The following is a 22,009-nucleotide window of genomic DNA, read 5'->3' as shown; positions in this document are numbered from 1 at the left end:
CAGGAACACAGTATTGGCTCTGGTGCGTTTAAAGACTGGTTAATGGAAAAGAAAATGTGAACAGACTTGGACAGTTACAGAAAACCTTGATCACTGCTGCCGTCATTTTAACTTGCTGTAGTAAGCAAACATATAAAATGCCAGGAAGACGCCACAGCTTGTCACAAAGATGTTTCTGGCAGAGGGATTGAACTGGCAGTCCTCCAGTAACTGTCCACTTTCATAACCATCAAACCACAAACACTCTGAGCCATATTTACTCTTTAGTTTAAAAAGTTGTATCACTTCACCTCACGCTCTGGAAGTTCAGTTTGAGTTTACCGGTGTGTGTGCGAGCGCAGATATAAACTGCAGACCTCCTCTGGCCTTCTGGGACGTGTCAACATTAGAGATAAGTATAGAGAGTGAGAAATGGAGGTGGGAAGGTAGATAAGAGTGGGTGTTTTTCTAAGCTGGAGGGAGAAATGGATCGGAAGGAAATGAATAGCTGGAGCTGGAGCTGGAGCAAAAAGCCAGTTTCACGTGTGTGTGTGAACCTGGAAACTTCTTCAAAGTTAACTCCCCGATTTCTCTGTCAGTGTGTTCAGCTCCTCTCCGCCAGCTTCCTCCAACTGACACTCCCAGTTATTCTTCACCACTCCATAGTTAGACTGATGCATTCCTTCCTCCCCCACACACACACACACACACACACACACACACACACACACACACACACACACACACACACACACACACACACACACACACACACACACACACACACACACACACACACACACACACACACACACACACACACACCCGGCCCCGCGCTGCAGCCTCCACTACCAATTTAATCCACATGCCCAATTTAAATTATGTTTATTAGCGCTCTCTCAGTGGGAGTGAGGGGAAATGAGACGTGTTTATGTCGTGCGTGTGTGTGTGTGTGTGTGTGTGTGTGTGTGTGTGTGTGTGTGTGTGTGTGTGTGTGTGTGTGTGTGTGTGTGTGTGTGTGTGTGTGTGTGGCAGTATGAGAAAAATAAAGACCCTTTTGAACATTAATGTCACAGTAGAGACACAAAATACTACAAAATATATTGTATGTCGTATTCTCATAGGAGGTATGGGACATCAGATGTTCATTGCCAACAACTACGCTAGCTTTTGGGTTTCTTTCAATAAAATATCCTTCTTCAAGTGCTAGCAATGCACACACACACACACACACACACACACACACACACACACACACACACACACACACACACACACACACACACACACACACACACACACACACACACACACACACACACACACACACACACACACACACACACACACACACACACACACACACACACACACACACACCTGTGACCAGCGTCTGTGGAGGCTGGAAGGCGGCACAGAGCACGTTGCTGCGATGCTGAACGCCTCCCTTCCACTCTGACGGCTCAACGTAAGACTGAGAGAAGGAATGCAGACGGAAAACAGTGAACATCCTGCAGAGAGAAAGAAGGAGAAGGAGAAGGTAAGGGTTCAGAGGTTTGTGTTTTCAATAGAAACCTCTGAAAGACCTTCTTTACTGTATATTTTTGGTGAACAACGTGGACACACAAACACTGTACATCCTATTTCTACCACAGCATAAAGAGCAAGATGTACCAGAAAGGAAGCATCACACTTTAAAAAGCCTTATAACACGGCTTAGTTTAATACTGAATTGTAATTGATCAATTTGGACATTCGGAAGTCTGCTTTTTTTGTGCTAGAAGACCGTTGCTAAGGAAGTGCAGGTACATTAAATGAAAAAACATGTATCATTCTGAAGAATATGTGAAACAATGGGATGCTGTGTTTTCAGCCTGTGTGAGATGGTGAGAGCAGCAGAGGGTCAGCAGAGGTCTTTGATACGACGCAACGAGACACACGGAGCAGCACGGATTAAACTGAGCTCGAGGTGTGTGAAAGCAAAAGGAAATAATACGATTGATGAAAGTCATAACGGCTGTATTTTGTTTCACTGCTGATGATCTGTCTCCCATGTTCTCTTTACCGCTGCGTGTGTGTATGTGTGTGTGTGTGTGTGTGTGTGTGTGTGTGTGTGTGTGTGTGCGTGCGTGCGTGCGTGCGTGCGTGCGTGCGTGCGTGCGTGCGTGCAGGCGTGCGTGCGTGCGTGTGTGGGGGGGGGTATTAGTGTGTGTGGAGGACAGAGAAAGAAGAGTCGTATAACTTGATGATGGCACACTGCTGAGATCAGCTCACTGGGTCCAGATGTCTTATGGCTTTGAGTCGTAGGCAGGCAGACGGAGCAGGAGAGGGCAACCATAAAAACACACACACACACATACACACACACACACACACACACACACACACACACACACACACACACACACACACACACACACACACACACACACACACACACTCCTAGACAGCCACACACACATACACACACACACACACACACACACACACACACACACACACACACACACACACACACATACACACACACACACACGTATGCACAAAAGGAAACTAGACAAAAAAAACACACACACACACACAAAGCCGACCCAGCGACTGACAAACAACTAACTTTGCCAATAGTGTTTGCTCATTTGTTGACTTTATTTTTTTCAGAAGTTTGGTGTGTTGTAAATAGAGGTGATCTACGTTAATGCGTTAATGCTTGCAACTCATATGTAAAACTTAACATGTCATTGAAAAAAATTGCGCAGATTAATTACATGACCAAGTTTGAACCGAACTTGGTCATGAAATTCCAGCATGGAGGTTTACAATGGATCAAATGACAGTGACAAGGCAAAGAAAGCAGAGGAATCAGCACAAGAGACATGTGTTACACTGACTGGAGACCAGTGGACATCAGTAAGAACCACCTTTGGTATCTACTGGTTCTTTAGGTGAAAAAGAAGTGTCACAGGAGAGTGAGATAGTGGGCGGAGTCACCACTGTAGGAACAGATAGTGCTGCAGTAGAGATAATATGCCCTGTCAGGCACACATTGTACAGAGGGGAATAACAGTGTTTTTTCCGGAAAACCGTCAGACTTCATTCCAATAATTCAGAAATCATGTTATAATTAAAGTAAAAAACCCTCTGATGTCTCTTTCCAGTGTGTTTCTTGTATTAGTAAGCTCACAGTACTAAAACTAAAGGCATCAAAACGCACCACAGTACCTGTCCCAGCCCATCACCAGCACACTCCTCCTCAGCAGCAGCACCTGTGAGATGTCCACAGACCGACCCAGGCCGGCGTTCATTCTGTGGAGGCAGCGGCCATTGAAGTCCCACACCTGCAACACACATAGCACTCTATAAGCGACACATAGGCAAACAAATAGGCCCAACTCTGCATGTCACTCCCTTTTGCAAAATTCACTTTATTATCTTGTCTGTAAAACCACGAGGTAACAGAAATAGGATCAGTATTTTCTTAAACGATGTCTAAGGGCTTTTATTTCAAGAAGAAGATCTTTAAAAGAGAATGTTGTTTTGGATATAAATCCCCCATCCTACCACACATCCATCAAACGTGGCAGCTCAGGTCATATTTCACACCAATTTGTTCAATTTTGTGTTGTGGCATTTAACAAAGAAACAAGCTGATTGGCCCGATGGGAACCCTGTCGTTAAAAGGTCATAATGTTTCATTCTGAACCGCCTGAACTGCAACACCGCAGGTTCAGCGTTGATGAAAATTGGAGAGTCGATGCATCGAGTTGCTATTTGTCCAAAAGGCCTACCTGAGGCTGCTTCTCATGCACAGGGCGCACAAGGCTGCATCCTCACGAGGACTCCCGGTCAGAGAGCTGATGTGGTTGATTATATTGATTACCATGTGTATAATTACTGCACTCATCTGTTGAGAACAATTACACTGAGCGTCGAGTCAGTGCTTGAATGTGGAATAATTCACAGAGCACCACACGTTTGAAATTACAACCAGGAAAAAAAACGCAAGAAACAATTCTGCCAATAGAGCACATACATGCTTGTTGTAATTAGGACGACAAAGGAGGCTTTTATTTTTTCTAAAATGCAAAAAAAATATCATTAATATGCATCTCTCGTGCAAAAGCATAACAAAGATCCAAAAATGTTATCAATCAGTCAAACTCGCTGCAGTGGCTAGGCTAGCTGCAGCCACGTAAGGTGCATTAGGTCGAGCTGTAATGCTAGCTATGGCTACAAAGGAAATTAAAGAGGCCCTATTATCTGCTCTGGGGTTTTCCTTTTCCTGTAGTGTGTTGTTTAGGTTTTTGTGCATGTAAGTGGTCTGCTAAGGCTGAAATCCCAAAGTTCCCTCCAGAAGGGGTTTCTTTCCCCATGTCCTCTTAAAAAAAACATCTAACAAAATAACGTACAAGAGTAACAACCCCCTAATGTTTGTTTGTTTATTTTTACAACCCTTTCAATACTTGCATGTACTGATGTGCATTCACAGTTAGAGGACGTGAAGGATGACATAAGAAAGTCACAAAACCTATTTCCATTGTGACCTTGTGTTTGCCCATAGAGATTGTAGCATCATCAAAGCACGAAAAACTCACTTACTTGTAAAATCCCTAAACTATTCTTAAAAAATGACCAACTCATTGACTTTACCACTGTTTTGTTTTTTTGTTACGAATTTACATTTCAGAGTTTCAGTTTTTCTATGACAACCGACCTGCGGCTATACGGTCTTAACTTGTGTGTGTGTGTGGGCGTACGTACGTGTGTGTCCACCTACTTTGACCTCTCCGTCAGCGCCCGCAGTAAATAGCCGGGTCTGCGTACCGTCCAGGGCCATCGTGGAGATCTCCGCGTTTCCATGGCAACGGCGAAACTGCTTGACCTTTTGGCCCGTGTCGACGCGCCAGCAGATCACAGAGGAGGCCGAGTCGCTGCTGACGACCTGCAGAAAGAGAGAGGGAGAGAGAGGGGGAGAGAGAGGGAGAGAGAGAGGACATCCATCATCAGAGAGAGTTTGATCCTCTCCACGCTGCCTGAGAGAGAGCCGGGCTCCACTGATGTTCTCTGTAAAGCAGAACAATTCATCGTGCTTCGCTAAACTCTTATTTTAGTGCTAAGCCCCTAATGAAAGTATGCGACTAATGCTGCTGTCAAGTGGGAATAAAAGCAGGAGTATCAAGAGTGAACATGCACTCTTTTAAAAATGTTGTATTGAATGCGAGAGCTATTTCTTTTATTGGTGTACTGGCAGGAACACTGATATCAAGTGTGTCCGCATGGAGTGGGGTAAAGGGAGCCTAACTTGCCTAAAACATACAATAATACTTGATAATGACAACAAAATAAAACGTATGAAGCTTTGATCCACTGTAAAGCCTCTGCTCCTCCAATAATAATGTAAGAAAAACTACATTTCTGTCAAACAGTATCTTGAAGTATTTCTAGGCATTTGATTTTGCTCCACAAACACAGCCGAGTCAAACGCAGTGTGAGAAAAAGAAAGACCTTTTTGAACATTAAAGCACGTAAACATGTCACAGTATACGGACAAAATACAAATATGAACCTGATATGTTGCAAAAGGTGTCCTGCAGGTGAAATAACTCAAAGCTCTGGAACTTCTACCAAATGGACTCTAATAAAACTGCTGTTGCGAAGGTCAAAATTGAGCTCTCAAATATCCTGCTTACAATTTCCTGCCTTATGTCTCGGAATAAAGATCAACAGAGAGAGGGAAATAGATGAATATGAAAGAAATAGACTCAGTTCAGCTGCATACCTGTCTGAACAGACTGTTGTACAGCACACAGGTGACAGGGTGCTCATGGCTGCTCCTCTCCTCCTCCTCCTTCCTCTCCAGCAGGACAAGCAGGCTGTTGAAGGAGAGAAAGAGGAGGTGCTGCTCCTCGTGGAGGAACAGGAGTGTGTGTGTGTCCTCCTGCGTCTTTGGGAAGACTCCGGCCAGACGGTGAACACACAGCTGACGAGGAATATCCCACAGACACAGGACCTGGAGAATGTACAGAAAGAACATGTGTAGTTTTTGTTTTTAGATCCGACCAACATTTATTTTGTCCGAATTTTGAAGAAATAAGTGAGATATTTTTCTTAGATATTTTCTGAGAGTTGCTCCAAATTCTGACTTGTTTCTTAGAATTCAGACTTTTTTCTCAGAATTCTGACCTTTTGGTAAGATCTACATGTTATTGTAACTGGTGGGTTTTCACGTGTGTTGTAGTGGAAGCTATATGAAGCACCGCAGATTAAAAAAAAGAAAATCTACTATAAAAGACTTTAATTATCACAAGACATTATCCTCCTGAGACCCAGAAAGAAAAAGGTTTCAAATTTTTTATCACACAAGTCTTTCGGGTGGTATAAACATAATGACTAACAAAAACAAAACAAAAATATAATAATTGTTGTGTCCTGTGTAGAGGACATCAGGTGTTAGTTATGAGAAGAATACAAACGACATTAACATACAAGTACATTTATACCAGTGGTTCTCAACTGGTGGGTCGGGACCCGGACCCGTTTTGAGTGGGTCGCAGATGTGTGAGTGAAGAAAAAGTTTTTATTTTGAAGGCCCGATTTTCTAACGCTGTGCATGCAGTAGCCGTTGGACTGAAAGTACCGGAGACCATAAACGGTTTTGAAAACTTCTGTCACGTACTGTAGTGATCATCTTCTCAATAAAACATCTTTGCTGATGTTTTTTTGAGACTTCTGGCCAATCAGAATCAAGATTGTTGCCGGAAGTCCCCACGGAGAATAACTTTGCGGTAGAACTATTCTTTATACATCCATGGGTACAACTTCAGATAAAAATGAACACATAATGAAATATGACCCCCGGTTTGATGATTGACAGCTCACAGAACAATGGGAGCTATCTGCCCTTACCCACAATTTAAACTATTTCACACAGACTCTCTCCTCTTTACTCTTCTCTCTGTGTGGAGCAGCAAGTTCAGCTGTCAGAACAAAGTGAAAAACAAACAATGGCACAAAATATTATTAATATGTCGTATAATACATCTATTTATTTTCTTCTCAGAGTGTACCAGAATGGGTAGTTTATATGTTAGTATTTCTAAAAAATCTCCTGGGGGAGAATCCCCCTCAGACCCCCTTTTCGGGTTGGGTTTTCAGCATGTGTGCCTTTTTATGTTATACAGTTCAGCTTTGATTCCATCATCTCATCAAACCTTATTTAAAAGCATTATTTAGTTCTGTGAAGGGATATAAGGGATATATGCACTGTACTTCACTTTAATTAATATTGTATGCTGCGAAGCGTATATATTACAGCACGTTTTTTTGTTGAATAGATTTGAGTGGTTCAAAATTTCGGGTCGCGATCTATTGAACCACTGATTTAGCCAACATTAGAGCACAACAACTCAATGCAACAAATATTGAGCCCTCATTTGTAGTACTCCTCCATCCTTTTTTGAAATGCAGAGAAACATCTGACACTTGATGTATGTTTTCCCACTGCATCCACCATGAACCCTACAGAAACCTACGTGTTAGTTTTGATCCATGGTAGACTCCATTTGTGTTGTGTAAAATGGGGGGAAATAAAAAGTTAGCAAATCCCCATGTCCTCCTCAGAGGACATTCATAATAACATTTAGTTTTAGGTCAAATAATTATTACACTGCTCTGAAACTCACTACACTAACTCCTAAGATGTTCCCTTACTATAATTAATTAAAATATTGACCTCACAACGCTGGTAATTACAACATTACAAACTTACCTCTTTCTATAAATAGTGCTTGTGTTAATGGACGCCATTTTGAAATACAATGAAATGATCTTTTTCAAAGCCACACCCCCACATATGTCACATGTCTGAAAAGCCCAGGATGTCCTCTGTGGAGTACAATTGGACTTAATGCTGTGGCATGTATAACCTCAAAGTAATGGGCCAAAACCTAATGTGCTCCACAGAGGACACAAATGAATGGGTGGGTCTCTGGAGGATAAATTAAAGTAATTACAGAAAAAATACAATAATTTCCAAGAAGAACTCAAGCAGTGCCATTTAGTCACAACTCACAAGAACCCTGCCATTTTGCTTGAGTACACAAAACAAGAGAACTGTCACTGTTCCGGGAAATCTTCCGGAAGAAACTGAGTTAAAGCTTTTAGAGTTTCTCGCAATGGCAGATGGTGTTTGAGCAGAAGGCAGGTGGAACTTAAATTGCTTGTGAAATATTCATCATCTCATGAAAATCAAAAGAGAAAGCTACAAGCGGGGCGAGGAACAGCAGCAACATCCTCTCTGCATCAGAGAGAGGAAAGAAAAAGTGATAGCTCTTATAACAGCAACAGTGTGATATAGGCTTCCAATCATCTGCACCATGGCGTTCTTCCTCTGCAGTAATTATAGCCAGGTATCACAATTAATATTACAGCGCTCTTCATCATTATCTGTTCTAGCAGAGAGACACACACACTCTTACCTTATCTTTGGAGTAGCTGATCAGTTGTTGCTCGGCCTGCATGAAGCGGACTGCAGTGACGGGGCCGGTGTGTCCGCTGAGCACACACACCGGCCCCGAGGTCACACACGGGTTCCACAGCAACACCTGATGATCCACACCTGCTGTGGCTGCAACCAGAGATAGCAAAAGTACTCACATCCTTTCCTCAAGTAGAAGTACAGATACTCTTGTTTAAAAATACTCTGGTAAAAGTAGAAGTACTGACTAAACTTCTTTACTCAAGTCAAAGTAAAGAGGCTTTGAAATGTACTTCAGTAAAAAGTACCCATAACTAGCAGCTGTTTTAAAGAGTACCTGACCTCCCTTTATATTAATAGAACAATAATGTCATTGTTAGCTAATGAATGTTTCCATGGTGACCAACGGCAACATGACAACGTTTTCATTGGTCCCTCTTCTTTAGAGAAGACCAGGAAATGATGGATACACGGATCGTGTTCAAATCAATAGGCACGCAATGACTCTAAATAATAATGATCACGCCACCAAACACACATTCAAACTAAAGGAACCAGCCTGTTTGGAAAATGTAAGAAGTAGAAAGTACAGGTATTTGAGTTACACATGTAAGAAGTAAAAGTAAAAAGTCGTCATAAAAAGAAGTAGTGGAGTAAAGTACTGATAGCAGAAAAATGTACTTAAGTACAGTAACGAAATATTTGTGCTCCACTACTTCCCACCTCTGGCTACAACCAATCAGAACGTCCCAAATGAATCTAATTAATTGCAGTATGTCTATGTGTTGTATTAAATGCCTGTGTTGGTTAGCACGGTTGAATATAGTCTCAAAACCAAAGCCTTTTTTATGCATACACACATTTATTATAAAGCGTAGAGATTCATTGCAGCCATCAAATCCTTCATTAAGCTTTGATTCTTTCTTTGGGTGGATTCCAATTTGCTCTTTCGTTACTCTCTAAGAAACAGTTGGGGCTTAAGTATAAATGAAATTAACTTGAGTGGACAAACATAACCTTTTATTTAAAAAAAAAAAATATTGATGTTAGGGAATAATTCGAACTCCTTTGCTCCTAAGATATCTAACCTTTTTGCCCTTTGACGTTCATGACCAACCCTGACTCTGTTATCTCCCTTAAAGGTCCCATGGCATGGCCATTTCCACTGATCACAATTCCATTGTTGAGGTCTACTAGAATAGATTTATATTGTGCAATTTTCCAAAATCACTTTGGTTTCTCATACAGCATCTCTGTAAACTACGTGTACTATTCACTGAATTTCACTCTCTGCCTTTAACGGCTTGTTGTAGCTCCAGTAGCTCCAGCCCCCACCCTCCCTGTGAGCACAGTGTGCTCTGATTGGTCGGGACATTGTGAATCGCGCTGAGCTCCGTGGAGGTGTGGTTTCCTTGTTTAGCGACAGCGGAACACATCCAAACTCACCCTGAGCACACACAAAGTCACAGCCGAAGTAAACACAATAAGTGCGGCTTGATATTGAGTAAGAAAAAGGTTGATCAACGCTGTGAGAATGGGTCTGCAGAGAGAATTTCGCCGCGATCCCAACTGTCTGTTATCAGCCTGCAGCCAGGGAGGAGAAATCAGCAGAGCTGCTTGCACTGAGTGTGTGTGCGAGGAAGTCCGTGGATTGTTCAATTTGGACCAATCAGCGGGGGCTTAACGTAACTTAACGGCTCCACGCATGACATCATGAGTTACCCGGAAGAATCAATGGACAGTGACGTATCTCCAACGAGGCGTTTTGGGGAGGTCTTTTCTGTGTTAGAGTTTTACTTGCTACAGGGTTTTGACTCAGACCGTTTACATGCATAAAAACCTTCATAACACACAAGGGGACGGGTAATAACCGGAAAAGCATGACATGGGACCTTTAAGGAATGTGCTGCTCTAGCTATATTCCCAGTTTATGACCGAGCAACTCTCGGTCACAAATGGTTTATAGTTGTGAGTACGCTGGAACACTTCCTTCTCTGTGTTTGTGGACTCCAAGGTGTAATCTTCGAGGCCATGAGGGTCAGGCAAGTGATTCAGTGTCCCCAGATGTTTAAGCTATCTCTAGTGTTCCCAGATGTTTAGTTTATCTCCCCCACTATGTTGATTACTCTCTGTGAACCTATTAAAAGGTCTAGCAAAAGAGAGGCGCTTCAGAATTGACGTGGCAACTCTCCCGTGCAGTCAGACTGTGACAGCTGTGACTTGTGATGTGAAGTCTCCGGCCGATACTCTTAAATAAACCACCAGTGTTTGACATCAAAGCTCCAACCCTCCTCGTGTCTCTCTGAGTCCTGACTCTCCATTGCTACAGAAGTTTCCCTTACAATTAATATTATTTTTATAAGAGTAAGGGATATAAGTCTGACTGCACATTGGTCCTCACCTATCAGATTGAGTTCACGGTGGTGGTCCATGTCCCACACACCTCTCTTTGTGAAGAAGGAAGTGACTCGTAGACTCCTGCTCTCCTTCTCCCTCCAGCCAATCACCACGCTGCTCTGCGGCCGCGTGCTGCACGACACAAAGGCCTCCAGCGAACCCAGGTAACGCACTGCAGGAGAGAGGTGGAAAGTGAAAGGAAATTAGGAGTTACAGAATAACAATCAAGTATCACAAGAATATTCACATATATTGTTTGTGGTTGTGCATTTAAATTCAATCTGAAACTGCAATTATTTTGCACACTCCATATGTTTACATTTTGTTAGTTTTAAGTTAGCCTATTATAGTGTACATTGACTTAAATTCCGTATGTAATTAATGCCTTGTCTACATGCAGCTGTTACAAAAGGTATCTATAATCTAATACCCAGACTTTAGGGGAATATGTTACGAAGCTGAGAGAAAGTGTCATTATGACAGGGAACAGTAATTCATAAAAAATTTGATCTGCACATATTTAATCTCCGCAATCTCCGAATGAACTAATTTTAAGAGATGAAAATGAAAACTGGGTCTTCCAAGCAGCCCAATAACGCAGCAAAAGTTACCAGCAGAGGGAATAAAGTACTTTTAACTGCAACAAATTCAACTAAAAACAACATTGCAACATATTTTGATGATGACACACTGTCCATTAGTTACTTCACCCTTCTGATGCCAAAATGTTTTTCATTAGTAGACGTCTGAAGGACATTTACTCTGGGCTAAATGTGCATTGACCGCAGCCCTTCTGTAATATAGTAAACCAACCAATTGTCAGGCGCTCAGCACAGCATAGAATTAGTTTGATTTGCTCGCTGGTATTGCAGAAAATGTAATGGATCTTGCATCACCATCTGTCTCAATTAACACTTTGATTGAAAACAGCTAAATTGGATGCTGCATGTCTCCATTAGAGGCTGCTTGGCTTTCAAATACTGCACAAATAAGTGCGGCTTGTGAGACGGCATGTGACAGTCGCAGGTCAAAAGATCGGCCGCTTTGCTGGGGCAAATAATTACGACTGATTACATTTCATACTCCACGTCTTTCCTCGGGCCTGCGAAAATAAAAGATCAGTGGATTTTCTGACACTGTCGCATGACTTATCATTGATTAATGAGGCCTCCTCTCTTTCACCGATACACACCAATCATCCATCTAGTTATTTGTGAACCAGGCCGGCATACAGAACATCTGCTAGAGCCAGGTTTGTATGTAACGACACATTTGTATTGTAATTTTAAAAAGGGCAGCACTTAATCAAAGCAAGCCTCTTTTGTTCTGCATCAAATTGTTGCACATTTCGGGAGATTTTACCAACACAGAGCTTAATCCGACCATCCATCCATCCATCCATCCATCCATCCATCCATCCATCCATCAAACCATCCATCAAACCATCCATCAAACCATCCATCCATCCATCCATCAAACCATCCATCCATCCATCCATCCATCAAACCATCCATCCATCCATCCATCAAACCATCCATCAAACCATCCATCCATCCATCCATCAAACCATCCATCCATCCATCCATCCATCAAACCATCCATCAAACCATCCATCCATCAAACCATCCATCCATCCATCCAACCATCCATCTATCCATCCATCAAACCATCCATCCATCCATCCATCCATCCAACCAACCATCCATCCATCCATCAAACCATCCATCCATCCATCCATCAAACCATCCATCCATCCATCCATCCATCCATCCATCAAACCATCCATCAAACCATCCATCCATCAAACCATCCATCCATCCATCCAACCATCCATCTATCCATCCATCCATCCATCCATCCATCCATCCAACCATCCATCCATCCATCCATCAAACCATCCATCCATCCATCCATCAATCCTACCATCCATCCATCCATCAAACCATCCATCCATCAAACCATCCATCCATCCATCCATCCATCCATCCAACCATCCATCCATCCATCAAACCATCCAAACATCAAACCATCCATCCATCCATCCATCAAACCATCCATCAAACCATCCATCCATCCAACCATCCATCCAACCATCCATCCATCCATCTATCCATCAAACCATCCATCAAACCATCCATCAATCCATCCATCCATCAAACCATCCATCAAACCATCCATCAAACCATCCATCCATCCATCCAACCATCCATCCATCCATCTATCCATCCATCAAACCATCCATCCATCCATCCATCCAACCAATCATCCATCCATCCATCCAACCATCCATCCATCCATCAAACCATCCAAACATCAAACCATCCATCCATCCATCCATCAAACCATCCATCAAACCATCCATCCATCCAACCATCCATCCAACCATCCATCCATCCATCTATCCATCAAACCATCCATCAAACCATCCATCAAACCATCCATCCATCCATCCAACCATCCATCCATCCATCCATCTATCCATCCATCAAACCATCCATCCATCCATCCATCCAACCATCCATCCATCCATCCATCCAACCATCCATCCATCCATCAAACCATCCAAACATCAAACCATCCATCCATCCATCCATCAAACCATCCATCAAACCATCCATCCATCCAACCATCCATCCAACCATCCATCCATCCATCTATCCATCAAACCATCCATCAAACCATCCATCAATCCATCCATCAAACCATCCATCAAACCATCCATCCATCCATCCAACCATCCATCCATCCATCTATCCATCCATCAAACCATCCATCCATCCATCCATCCAACCAATCATCCATCCATCCATCCATCCATCCAACCATCCATCTATCCATCCATCAAACCATCCATCCATCCAACCAACCATCCATCCATCCATCAAACCATCCATCCATCCATCCATCCAACCATCCATCCATCCATCCATCAAACCATCCAACCATCAAACCATCCATCCATCCATCAAACCATCCATCCCTCCATCCAACCATCCATCCATCCATCTATCCATCAAACCATCCATCAAACCATCTATCCATCCATCCATCCATCAAACCATCCATCAAACCATCCATCCATCCATCAAACCATCCATCCATCCATCAAACCATCCATCCATCAAACCATCCATCCATCCATCCATCCATCCATCCATCCATCAATCCATCAAACCATCCATCCAGCCATCCAGCCATCCAGCCATCCATCCATCCATCCATCCATCCATCAATCCATCCATCCAAACATCCAGATGCCAGCCCCCCTCTGGAGGAAACCAATTGTGGCCGCTTGTTTCCGCAACCTTTCGGTCATGATCCATCGTTCATGACCCTAGGTGAGAGTAGGTACCACAATGGGTCAGTAGATTGAGAGCTTTGCTTCTGCTTTGCCTTCTGCCTTTCTTCATCGTAAGACTCCAGCTGCTCCGATTCTCCAAGCCCATCTCACGCTCCATTGTCCCCTCACTCGAGAACAAGATGCAGAGATAGTTGAACTCCTTCACTTGGAGTAAGGACTCATTCCCTACTCGGAGTGGACAGTCCTTCATTTTCCTGCTGAGAACCATAGTCTCAGAGATTAGGAGGTGCTGATCCTCATCCCGTCCACTTCAGACTTGGATGTGAACCGATCCAATGAGTGCTGAAGGTTGCAGACCAAGGACCCTATATAAGAAGGACATCATCTGCAAAGAGCATGCAATCCATAGCCCACCAAACCGCCTCCTGTAACTACGCTTTAAAATCCTGTCCTTGGAGATCATTTCTTTGGTTACAACATAAGGGTATGTTAGTGTCTTTCTCTTTCACAGACACACATTCAGAGCTCTACTTCCTTAACTTTACGGATCTGTGTCCGTCCCAATTTCCTCCTAATTTCCTCTCTGTTTCCTTCCCCCCACTTTCTCTCTGGTGGCCTGTGAGCCTGAAGGTTTGGAGGTCTAAATAACCAGCCATGTCTAATAGTACACACCCTACTGCAGGGCGGACAACTTCAAAAGAACAGCACCAGCACCCAGAGGTATTCAAACACACACATACAGTCACACAAACTCCCTCATTCCCCTACCCAAACACACACAGCAGACCTTAACACACTCGCTTGTTGTTTCAAACACACAGCCTGCAAATTTCAATTAAGCAGTGCTTTTTAATGTTCTGGAACTATCTCCTCTGTTTCCCCCTCTTATTGTTTTCCCTTTGTTTCCCCATTTGTCGTGCTTATTTAAATGTTGTTTCACCTCCTTTTATCAGAATCCCCGCTCTCAGCCAAGCTAGTCTCAGAGCGCTGAGTCATTATCAAACAGCCCAATGACTGTTCTGATGGGCTCCGTGCGAATGATGCAATCCAGATACAACTAAAGCGACGGCGTTCGATTCTCAGGAGGCGTGACCTCCAGCCTGTGACTTTATGCCAATAGTCGAAAGCCTGACTATATGCAAGACTATAAAGTGGATGGCTCAGGATTCTGCATGTGTGTCTGTGTCCCTCCCAAGCGTTTTCATGCCGTTGCATAAGCCTCTTGTGAGAGATACTGAAAAAAGAATGCAAGCGATCAAAGACAGTGGCTCTCCTCCCAGGTGTGAAGGTGAGAGTTTGTGATGCCCAGAGTCGGTTCTCCTTCGTCTGACCCAATGATTTTGTATCCTTGCTTTCATTCTGTCCCACGAATTAAAACGTATTTTGACCCGAGGCCCCAAAAGAGTGCCGCGCTAACTAATTGAAAATAAAAGAGTAGGGTTTAGGGTTCCTTTAGCCAGCATGAAACTCATTTTGAAACCCAAACTTTAGGATATTTTGGCATGTTGCTTTACAATGCATTTCATTTAGCTGACGCCTTATCGAAAGCGATTCACAATAGTGCAATAAAACGTAAATATACAAACCCAGAACATCAACAAAAATGCATATGTATTCAATTGAAATAGCCCAAAGTTCTAGTGATTGGTATCAAATGGGCTAAGTGATATTTATTTTTATTTTTTATTAAGGGCCAAGGTACTAGAGAACCAGGTGGGTTTTCAGTTTGCGACGAAGATTTGTAGACATTTTGCTGTCCTTAAATCCATGCCGAGCTTGCCCACCATTTTGGAACGAGATGAGAAATACAAGTAAATGTTAGTATTTTAAACTTCACGACATTCTTATGTGCATTTGAAAAAATCGATCTGGCTCATTAAAAGGATTTCTTTATATATATGTGTGTGTGTTAGTGTGTGTTCTTACCTTTCCTGACCCAGGCAGGTGTGTGTGCTCGGTGTGTCACAGTGTAACAGGAGCGATGCTTTCCTCTCACCAGCTCGTCCCATTGGATGATGTCTGCTGAATCTGAGTCCGTCCTCACATTAAGTCTCTCAAACAAAGAGATCTGAGCTGAGGTGAAATATAAAGCACTGACCTGGGAACACACACACACACATATATACACACACACACACACACACACACACACACACACACACACACACACACACATACACACACACACACACACACACACACATACACACACACACACACATACACACACACACACACACACACACACACATACACACATACACAAACACACACACACACACACTTATGGAATAACGGACTATCTGCTCTGTTGTGGTTGGTCCACCGTTTATTATTCCGTGTATTACCTGTCCTCCGATGTCTCCTATGGTGAGGACGGCCTGGTCTGGGTCAGAGGGATCCACCCAGTAATCCAAACACCAGGGAGTAAACCTCAAACCCTCGAGAAGAGAAGAAATGTGTGTGCAATTATTTTATTTCATGTCAATACACACTTTTCTGAGGTATATACTGGATAATCAATATCCAAAGTGTGATACAACGGTAGAAACTGTGCAAACCAACCGAAACCTCAGGGTATAGTCACCTGGAGTTTATACTTGCACCTGAAGTCCTGGTGTGACAGAATGTCGTAGAAACAAACCTCCTTACTTGTGAAAGACACAGCTATCTAAAAAATGTATTGGAAACAAAGACACATTAGGAAAAACAGCAAATAAATGTATCAATAGATATACAAAATAGCAATTCCTCTAACTAATTATTCATGCAAAACTGGAAAGTCTTCATGTGGGTTATGCAACAAAATTATTTCTGTCACCAGCAAATCTGCGGGATAAAGAATTGCTAGTGAAATATGTTCAATAATTGATGGTCTTATTAGTGACTGTGTATTTCTCTAAGCATTATGCAGTGGCTTCATGTCCGCAATGTCATTAACCAAAACCACTGATCAATAATTCATTGATCGAGAGGAATGCTTGTTTGCGTCTGTACCGTACAATATCTGCCCCAGTAACTACTACACACTACTTATCAATAATTTATGTTATTCAATTCTTACCAAAACCTTTGTTTAAACTATGTCACAACATAACCAGGAAAACACGAAGTGTTTGTACCAAGTGATCACGAGTGAAAGTCACCTTGTGTACGTTGTGCAGCAGCACCATGTCCGTTACCCAGAGGTCTTTGGGTGAGACCGTGCTGTTTTGCAGTCGATGTGTGTGCAGGAGGGACATGTTCTCTCTGTCCCGCAGACACACAGTTCCTCCTTTACTCACAGTCAGATACTGACCTAAACTGTGCAGGTACAACACCTGGAGAGGCATCGCAAAACAACAGCATCGGGTGAGATTTTAGTGTTTTCTGACTATTGACATGCACACATTCCTAAATTAGCACACTGCAGGAGAGGGAAACCCCCAAAACATTGTCGAGCCTCTTCAAAATATATATCAGTTTGAAGAAGTTCCTGCTTCACTTCAATAACTTCTTCATGTTAAATCTTCCTCTTAGTGTAAGTGAGTGCATGTTCTTCTGTGCTACACAAAAAGGCTTAATGAATGATGCCATTGTATTGGCTAAGCTACGAGAATAAAAGAACTGAGAGCAGCAGTAAAAGGGCTTGAGCTGAGAGTGTATGAGAGAAAGAGACATTGAATATCTTTAATGGGAGAAGGGTTTATTAATACTTAAGAAAAGAGGTCAGGGCTGAGATATACTACCAATGTAATTACTGCAGAGTCAGTTCCCACAGCCGACTGCAGGCTTGATAGGATCTCTCAGATTGGTGTTTCATGTATTTATCTCTAATTGTTCTAATTACATATTAATCAACAGTGGTTTGCATAATGGTATGAGTTTCGGGCGGCTTTTGTTCTCACATCAACCAAATGGGGCACTGACAGTTATGGCAGTAGATTCCTATTTAGCTTACAACATGTTAGCAAATACTTTAATATTTCGGCAAACATGGAGAAAATGTTATTGTTAATTTGGTGTTTCTAGCCACCTGACACATAAAAGTCAAATATTCACTTTCATTTTAATTCAGTTTTAGTCTCCACCGACTGAAGTGGTTCACTACAAGCAACACCTTCCATATTATGCCCCTTTCACACCAAGGCTTTTCCCGTTCTAGCTCCGTGCTAGAGCTTTTCCGGTTCGGAACCGGTTCTTCGGTTCAGCTCCCACTCTGTTCACACCGCTCAGAGCCCGACTGGTGCTGCGTCATTGCGTCATCATTTATGTCATGACGTAACCGTTTGCGTGCCTGCTTCATAAAGCCAAACCGCGCGGAAACCCCTCACATCGACAACAACAACAATAACCGATTGTATTGAAGCGCTACTCGTTTTGGTTTTGCTCTGTCGAAACGAAATGGAAGAAATGGGACAACTTTACTACCAACTTTACAGTCGTTACATGCTACATTCAAAAGTTCTTTACAATCATCATCATCAACTTCAACGACGATTCCGTAGGAGAAAGAAGGTAAATATACGTCCTATTCGATGGCGTTAGAGCTAGCTGTTGTTAGCCTCTGCATGCGCCAGGCTCAAAATACCCAGCTTTGCAGCATTAATTACTATGGTATAACATTGAAACTGATGCCCCTGCCCCTGCCCCTGCCCCTGCCCCAGCCCCTGCCCCTGCCCCTGCTCCCGCCTCCGACGTAAGCGTGACGTGTGCGGTTCTTGCTTTCTAGACCAACAACTTTATGGTGCTTGAAACGAACCGGATTCCGGAGCTTAGAGGCGGCTCCGCTGCGGTGTGAACAGGAACAAACTGTGCTTTTCAAGCTCCAGCTCCGAAGCGGCCCTGGAACCGCGTTGGTGTGAAAGGGGCATTACATGTTATATACAAAAATATGAATGAGTGCAACCTTAAATATGTTTTGCACTACCCTGCTCCTGTTGTGCCACGCTTTACTGACACAACATACTGAAGAGTCCTTTAAGCCCAATTCTTTAGAAACTGGTCCGAGCTAGAGGGGTCAAAACCTTCAAACCATTTGAAAAACAACTTACACAACATTGTGACATTTTGACATTCTCAGGATTCAAAGATTAAAGTGGTGAGCCATCACTTTATCCACAGCAGTCGGCGCTTTTTACCGGCCTGCTTCATTTCCATATTAATTGATAGATATTAAACTTAAAGGAGTCCAGAGCCATTTATCTCAAAAAAAGGTGGGCCATTTTGATGAGCAAGACCCTAATACCTTTCTCGCACAATGTTTAATAATGGGGATTTTCCCCCAGTCAGCAAAACGTTGGATTCTCCAGTCAGTCATTGTCTGAATGTTTTTCAGATAACACGAGGGTTATCACATGTTGCCCATTTTTTTTAATCTATTGCAGCGTAACAAACTCTTCTCATCAGTGACCTCTTACCTTTTGAACCGGGTCTCGATGCGGACAGGTCAAAGTGCGCACTGGCTTCCAGCGAGGCCCACTTCTGGTTCTGCTGTTCTTCACTTTATCAGAAAGCTCTTGTAGCAAAAAGGATGACAGGCCTCCCCAATCGACGCGTTCCTCTTCCTTTATCGCATCGACGTCCAGAAGGAGGCTGCCGTGCTCCTGAGTGAAGACCACGCTGTCAAACAGGAGGCCGTATTCCTCTTTAGAACCACGACCGACCGATGACCAAGCCAGATCGACAAATTCAGTTCTGGACAAAGGGCGAGGAGAGCCCGAGGAGTCCTGAACAGAGAGGAGCCGATTAGTGGTGGGATGAGATTTAAACATACATTTTACTTCACCACTGGAGATATTGCATGATGTCTTCACACAATCATATACAAAACTCTTGTTAGCATTCGAACACAACAAGCTCTTCTCTTGTTTGTACAAAATGTCATATGAGACCTTGAGGTAATGTAGTAAGCAGATGTATAGTATACATTATAACACTCTTCTTTAAAGGTGGGGTATGTAATTTTGGAGAAACGAGCTTGAGTGCGCTAGAATTTGAAAATACACAACCGGAAAAAATCTGCCACTTCCTTACAGAGCCCCTCCTCCAACACACACGAACGCGCACATCACCAATGAGGGCACGAGATAAGTTTGTGCACAGATGGAAGGCTGACAGGCAGGCAGGCCATCCAGTTACTTTAGCCGGGCCGGCTCAAATGATTGGTCGTGCTTTTTACAGCGCCACGGCTTCCACAGAAGACATTTTTTTATGTATTTTTTGTCAAAGCACTTCAGATATTCATTGCTATCAGGATGTTAAGAGCATTCCATGGAATATAACAAAAAGTGTATCTCGAGCCGGTTTCTCAAACTTATCTACCCCACCTTTAAGTATTTTCTGCATGAGTTAAATACGGTGGCCGACAGGTGCAAAAACACTTCCGATAGTTGAAAATGACTGCACTTTCAAAAACGATGACTAAAAGCGCTGCAAAAATGAAACACTGCAAATACTAAAACATGCAAGAAGCTTCAAATATAACGGAAACGGGGACGCTACATAGTGATGCGCACAGCTTGGAACGAAGCGCTTGTTGAGGATTAGCCACAATAAGCTAGTTAGCTTATAGCAGATCAACGCTGGGCATGTTTCGTCAAGTTGGTGAAGATGTTTCTTCATTTGCATGTGCGCTTCTCCTAATGGAAATGTTTTGTGCCGTTGTTGTGTGTTTGCACCTGTAGGCCACCATACACAAGAGCATAATAAGTCTTTAAAGCTGACATAATAACCCTCACCAGGAAAAGGCCCTGTAGCTTTCTGTAGTCCTCAATGTTCATCCTTTCCTCAAGCTGTGCCACCTCCATCCTCGTTCCCATGGTTACACCTCAGACCTGTCAATCAATCGCCAACACACCAAACAAGGACAGTAATAAAGGACTCAATAGAAAATAATAGATTCCCCGCATCTCGAGGTGTAACACGATGAAAGAAGATGTTCCCTGCTGGAGTTATCCCATACCTCTCCTATACCGTCTATAGCTGTTTCTCAGCGGGTTGTCATGTCACCATAATCATGCGGCTCAGCAGCAGCAGCAGCTCTTTTGTTGGCTCTTTTTCACTCAAACATGTCTGTGTTGAATAAGGTCTTTTCATTCTCAACATACATTTCCCCTCAGCTCAGTGGCTTTCAAAGAGGGGTGAGTGAGTTCTCCCGAAGAGGAGGAGGCAGATTGCCAAAGCATGTCAAGTCTCTGTTATGTCAGGTAATGTGAAATAGAATACTGGTGTCAGGGAGAGAAGCAGCAGGAATAAAAGTTAGGATGTGTTAAATTAGCCTGTGTGTGTGTGTGTGTGTGTGTGTGTGTGTGTGTGTGTGTGTGTGTGTGTGTGTGTGTGTGTGTGTGTGTGTGTGTGTGTGTGTGTGTGTGTGTGTGTGTGTGTGTGTGTGTGTGTGTGTGTGTGTGTGTGTGTGTGTGTGTGTGTGTGTGTGAGTGAGTGAGTGTGTGGTGATTAAATCCTGTCTGAGGTCTGAGAGATAAAAGTGAGATGATGAAAAAGTTTCTTTCAACAAAAGGGAAACACAAAGGGGGGGCGGCAATCTGTCCTTTTTTATTTTCAGCCCGACAAAAACGTTTACGAGACAAATTCACTGGAAGTGGCATCAAACTGAGCGGAGATTTAGATGACAGGGTGTGTAGTGAAAGGAAAAAACAACGCTCTGCTGCTGCTATTATCTTTTTTACACTGCTGATTATCTGCAGTAGGATCCTGATTATTTACAGTGTCAGCAAATGTAAGACTGCAGCAACAGATATGTTTATATTCAGATAAAGACTGATGCCAGCTGCTTGTCACAGAACAAGTCGGTATTTCTTCATTTACACTACATTTTTAAAATAACCCTCCCAACCCTGGTATTAATATAAATGCTGCTT

General features: G+C 43.0%; 1 protein-coding gene across 2 annotated transcripts in view; it reads right to left on the bottom strand.

Annotated features, from left to right (window-relative positions):
• LOC307038126 (cilia- and flagella-associated protein 337-like) overlaps positions 1–22,009 on the bottom strand; it is a 37,804-nt gene that overhangs the window by 14,245 nt on the left and 1,550 nt on the right. The window contains exons 2-13 of one of the 2 annotated variants that reach the window (XM_079679421.1): positions 20,870–20,965; positions 19,550–19,858; positions 17,297–17,470; positions 16,738–16,821; positions 16,499–16,591; positions 16,077–16,248; positions 10,854–11,021; positions 8,454–8,602; positions 5,756–5,986; positions 4,754–4,918; positions 3,199–3,314; positions 1,360–1,490 (exon numbers count right to left, since the gene is read on the bottom strand). In XM_079679421.1, coding sequence (XP_079535547.1) covers positions 1,360–1,490; positions 3,199–3,314; positions 4,754–4,918; positions 5,756–5,986; positions 8,454–8,602; positions 10,854–11,021; positions 16,077–16,248; positions 16,499–16,591; positions 16,738–16,821; positions 17,297–17,470; positions 19,550–19,858; positions 20,870–20,950 — 1,873 coding nt within the window. In that variant the 5' untranslated portion in view covers positions 20,951–20,965. Of the gene's footprint in view, positions 1–1,359; positions 1,491–3,198; positions 3,315–4,753; positions 4,919–5,755; positions 5,987–8,453; positions 8,603–10,853; positions 11,022–16,076; positions 16,249–16,498; positions 16,592–16,737; positions 16,822–17,296; positions 17,471–19,549; positions 19,859–20,869; positions 20,999–22,009 lie in introns of those variants that run through there. The other variant, XM_079679420.1, reaches the window with a different exon arrangement.

Source organism: Notothenia rossii (assembly GCF_949606895.1).
Source record: "Notothenia rossii genome assembly, chromosome: 4".
Lineage (NCBI taxonomy): Eukaryota > Metazoa > Chordata > Actinopteri > Perciformes > Nototheniidae > Notothenia > Notothenia rossii.
This window is presented reverse-complemented; position numbering and strand designations above follow the sequence as displayed.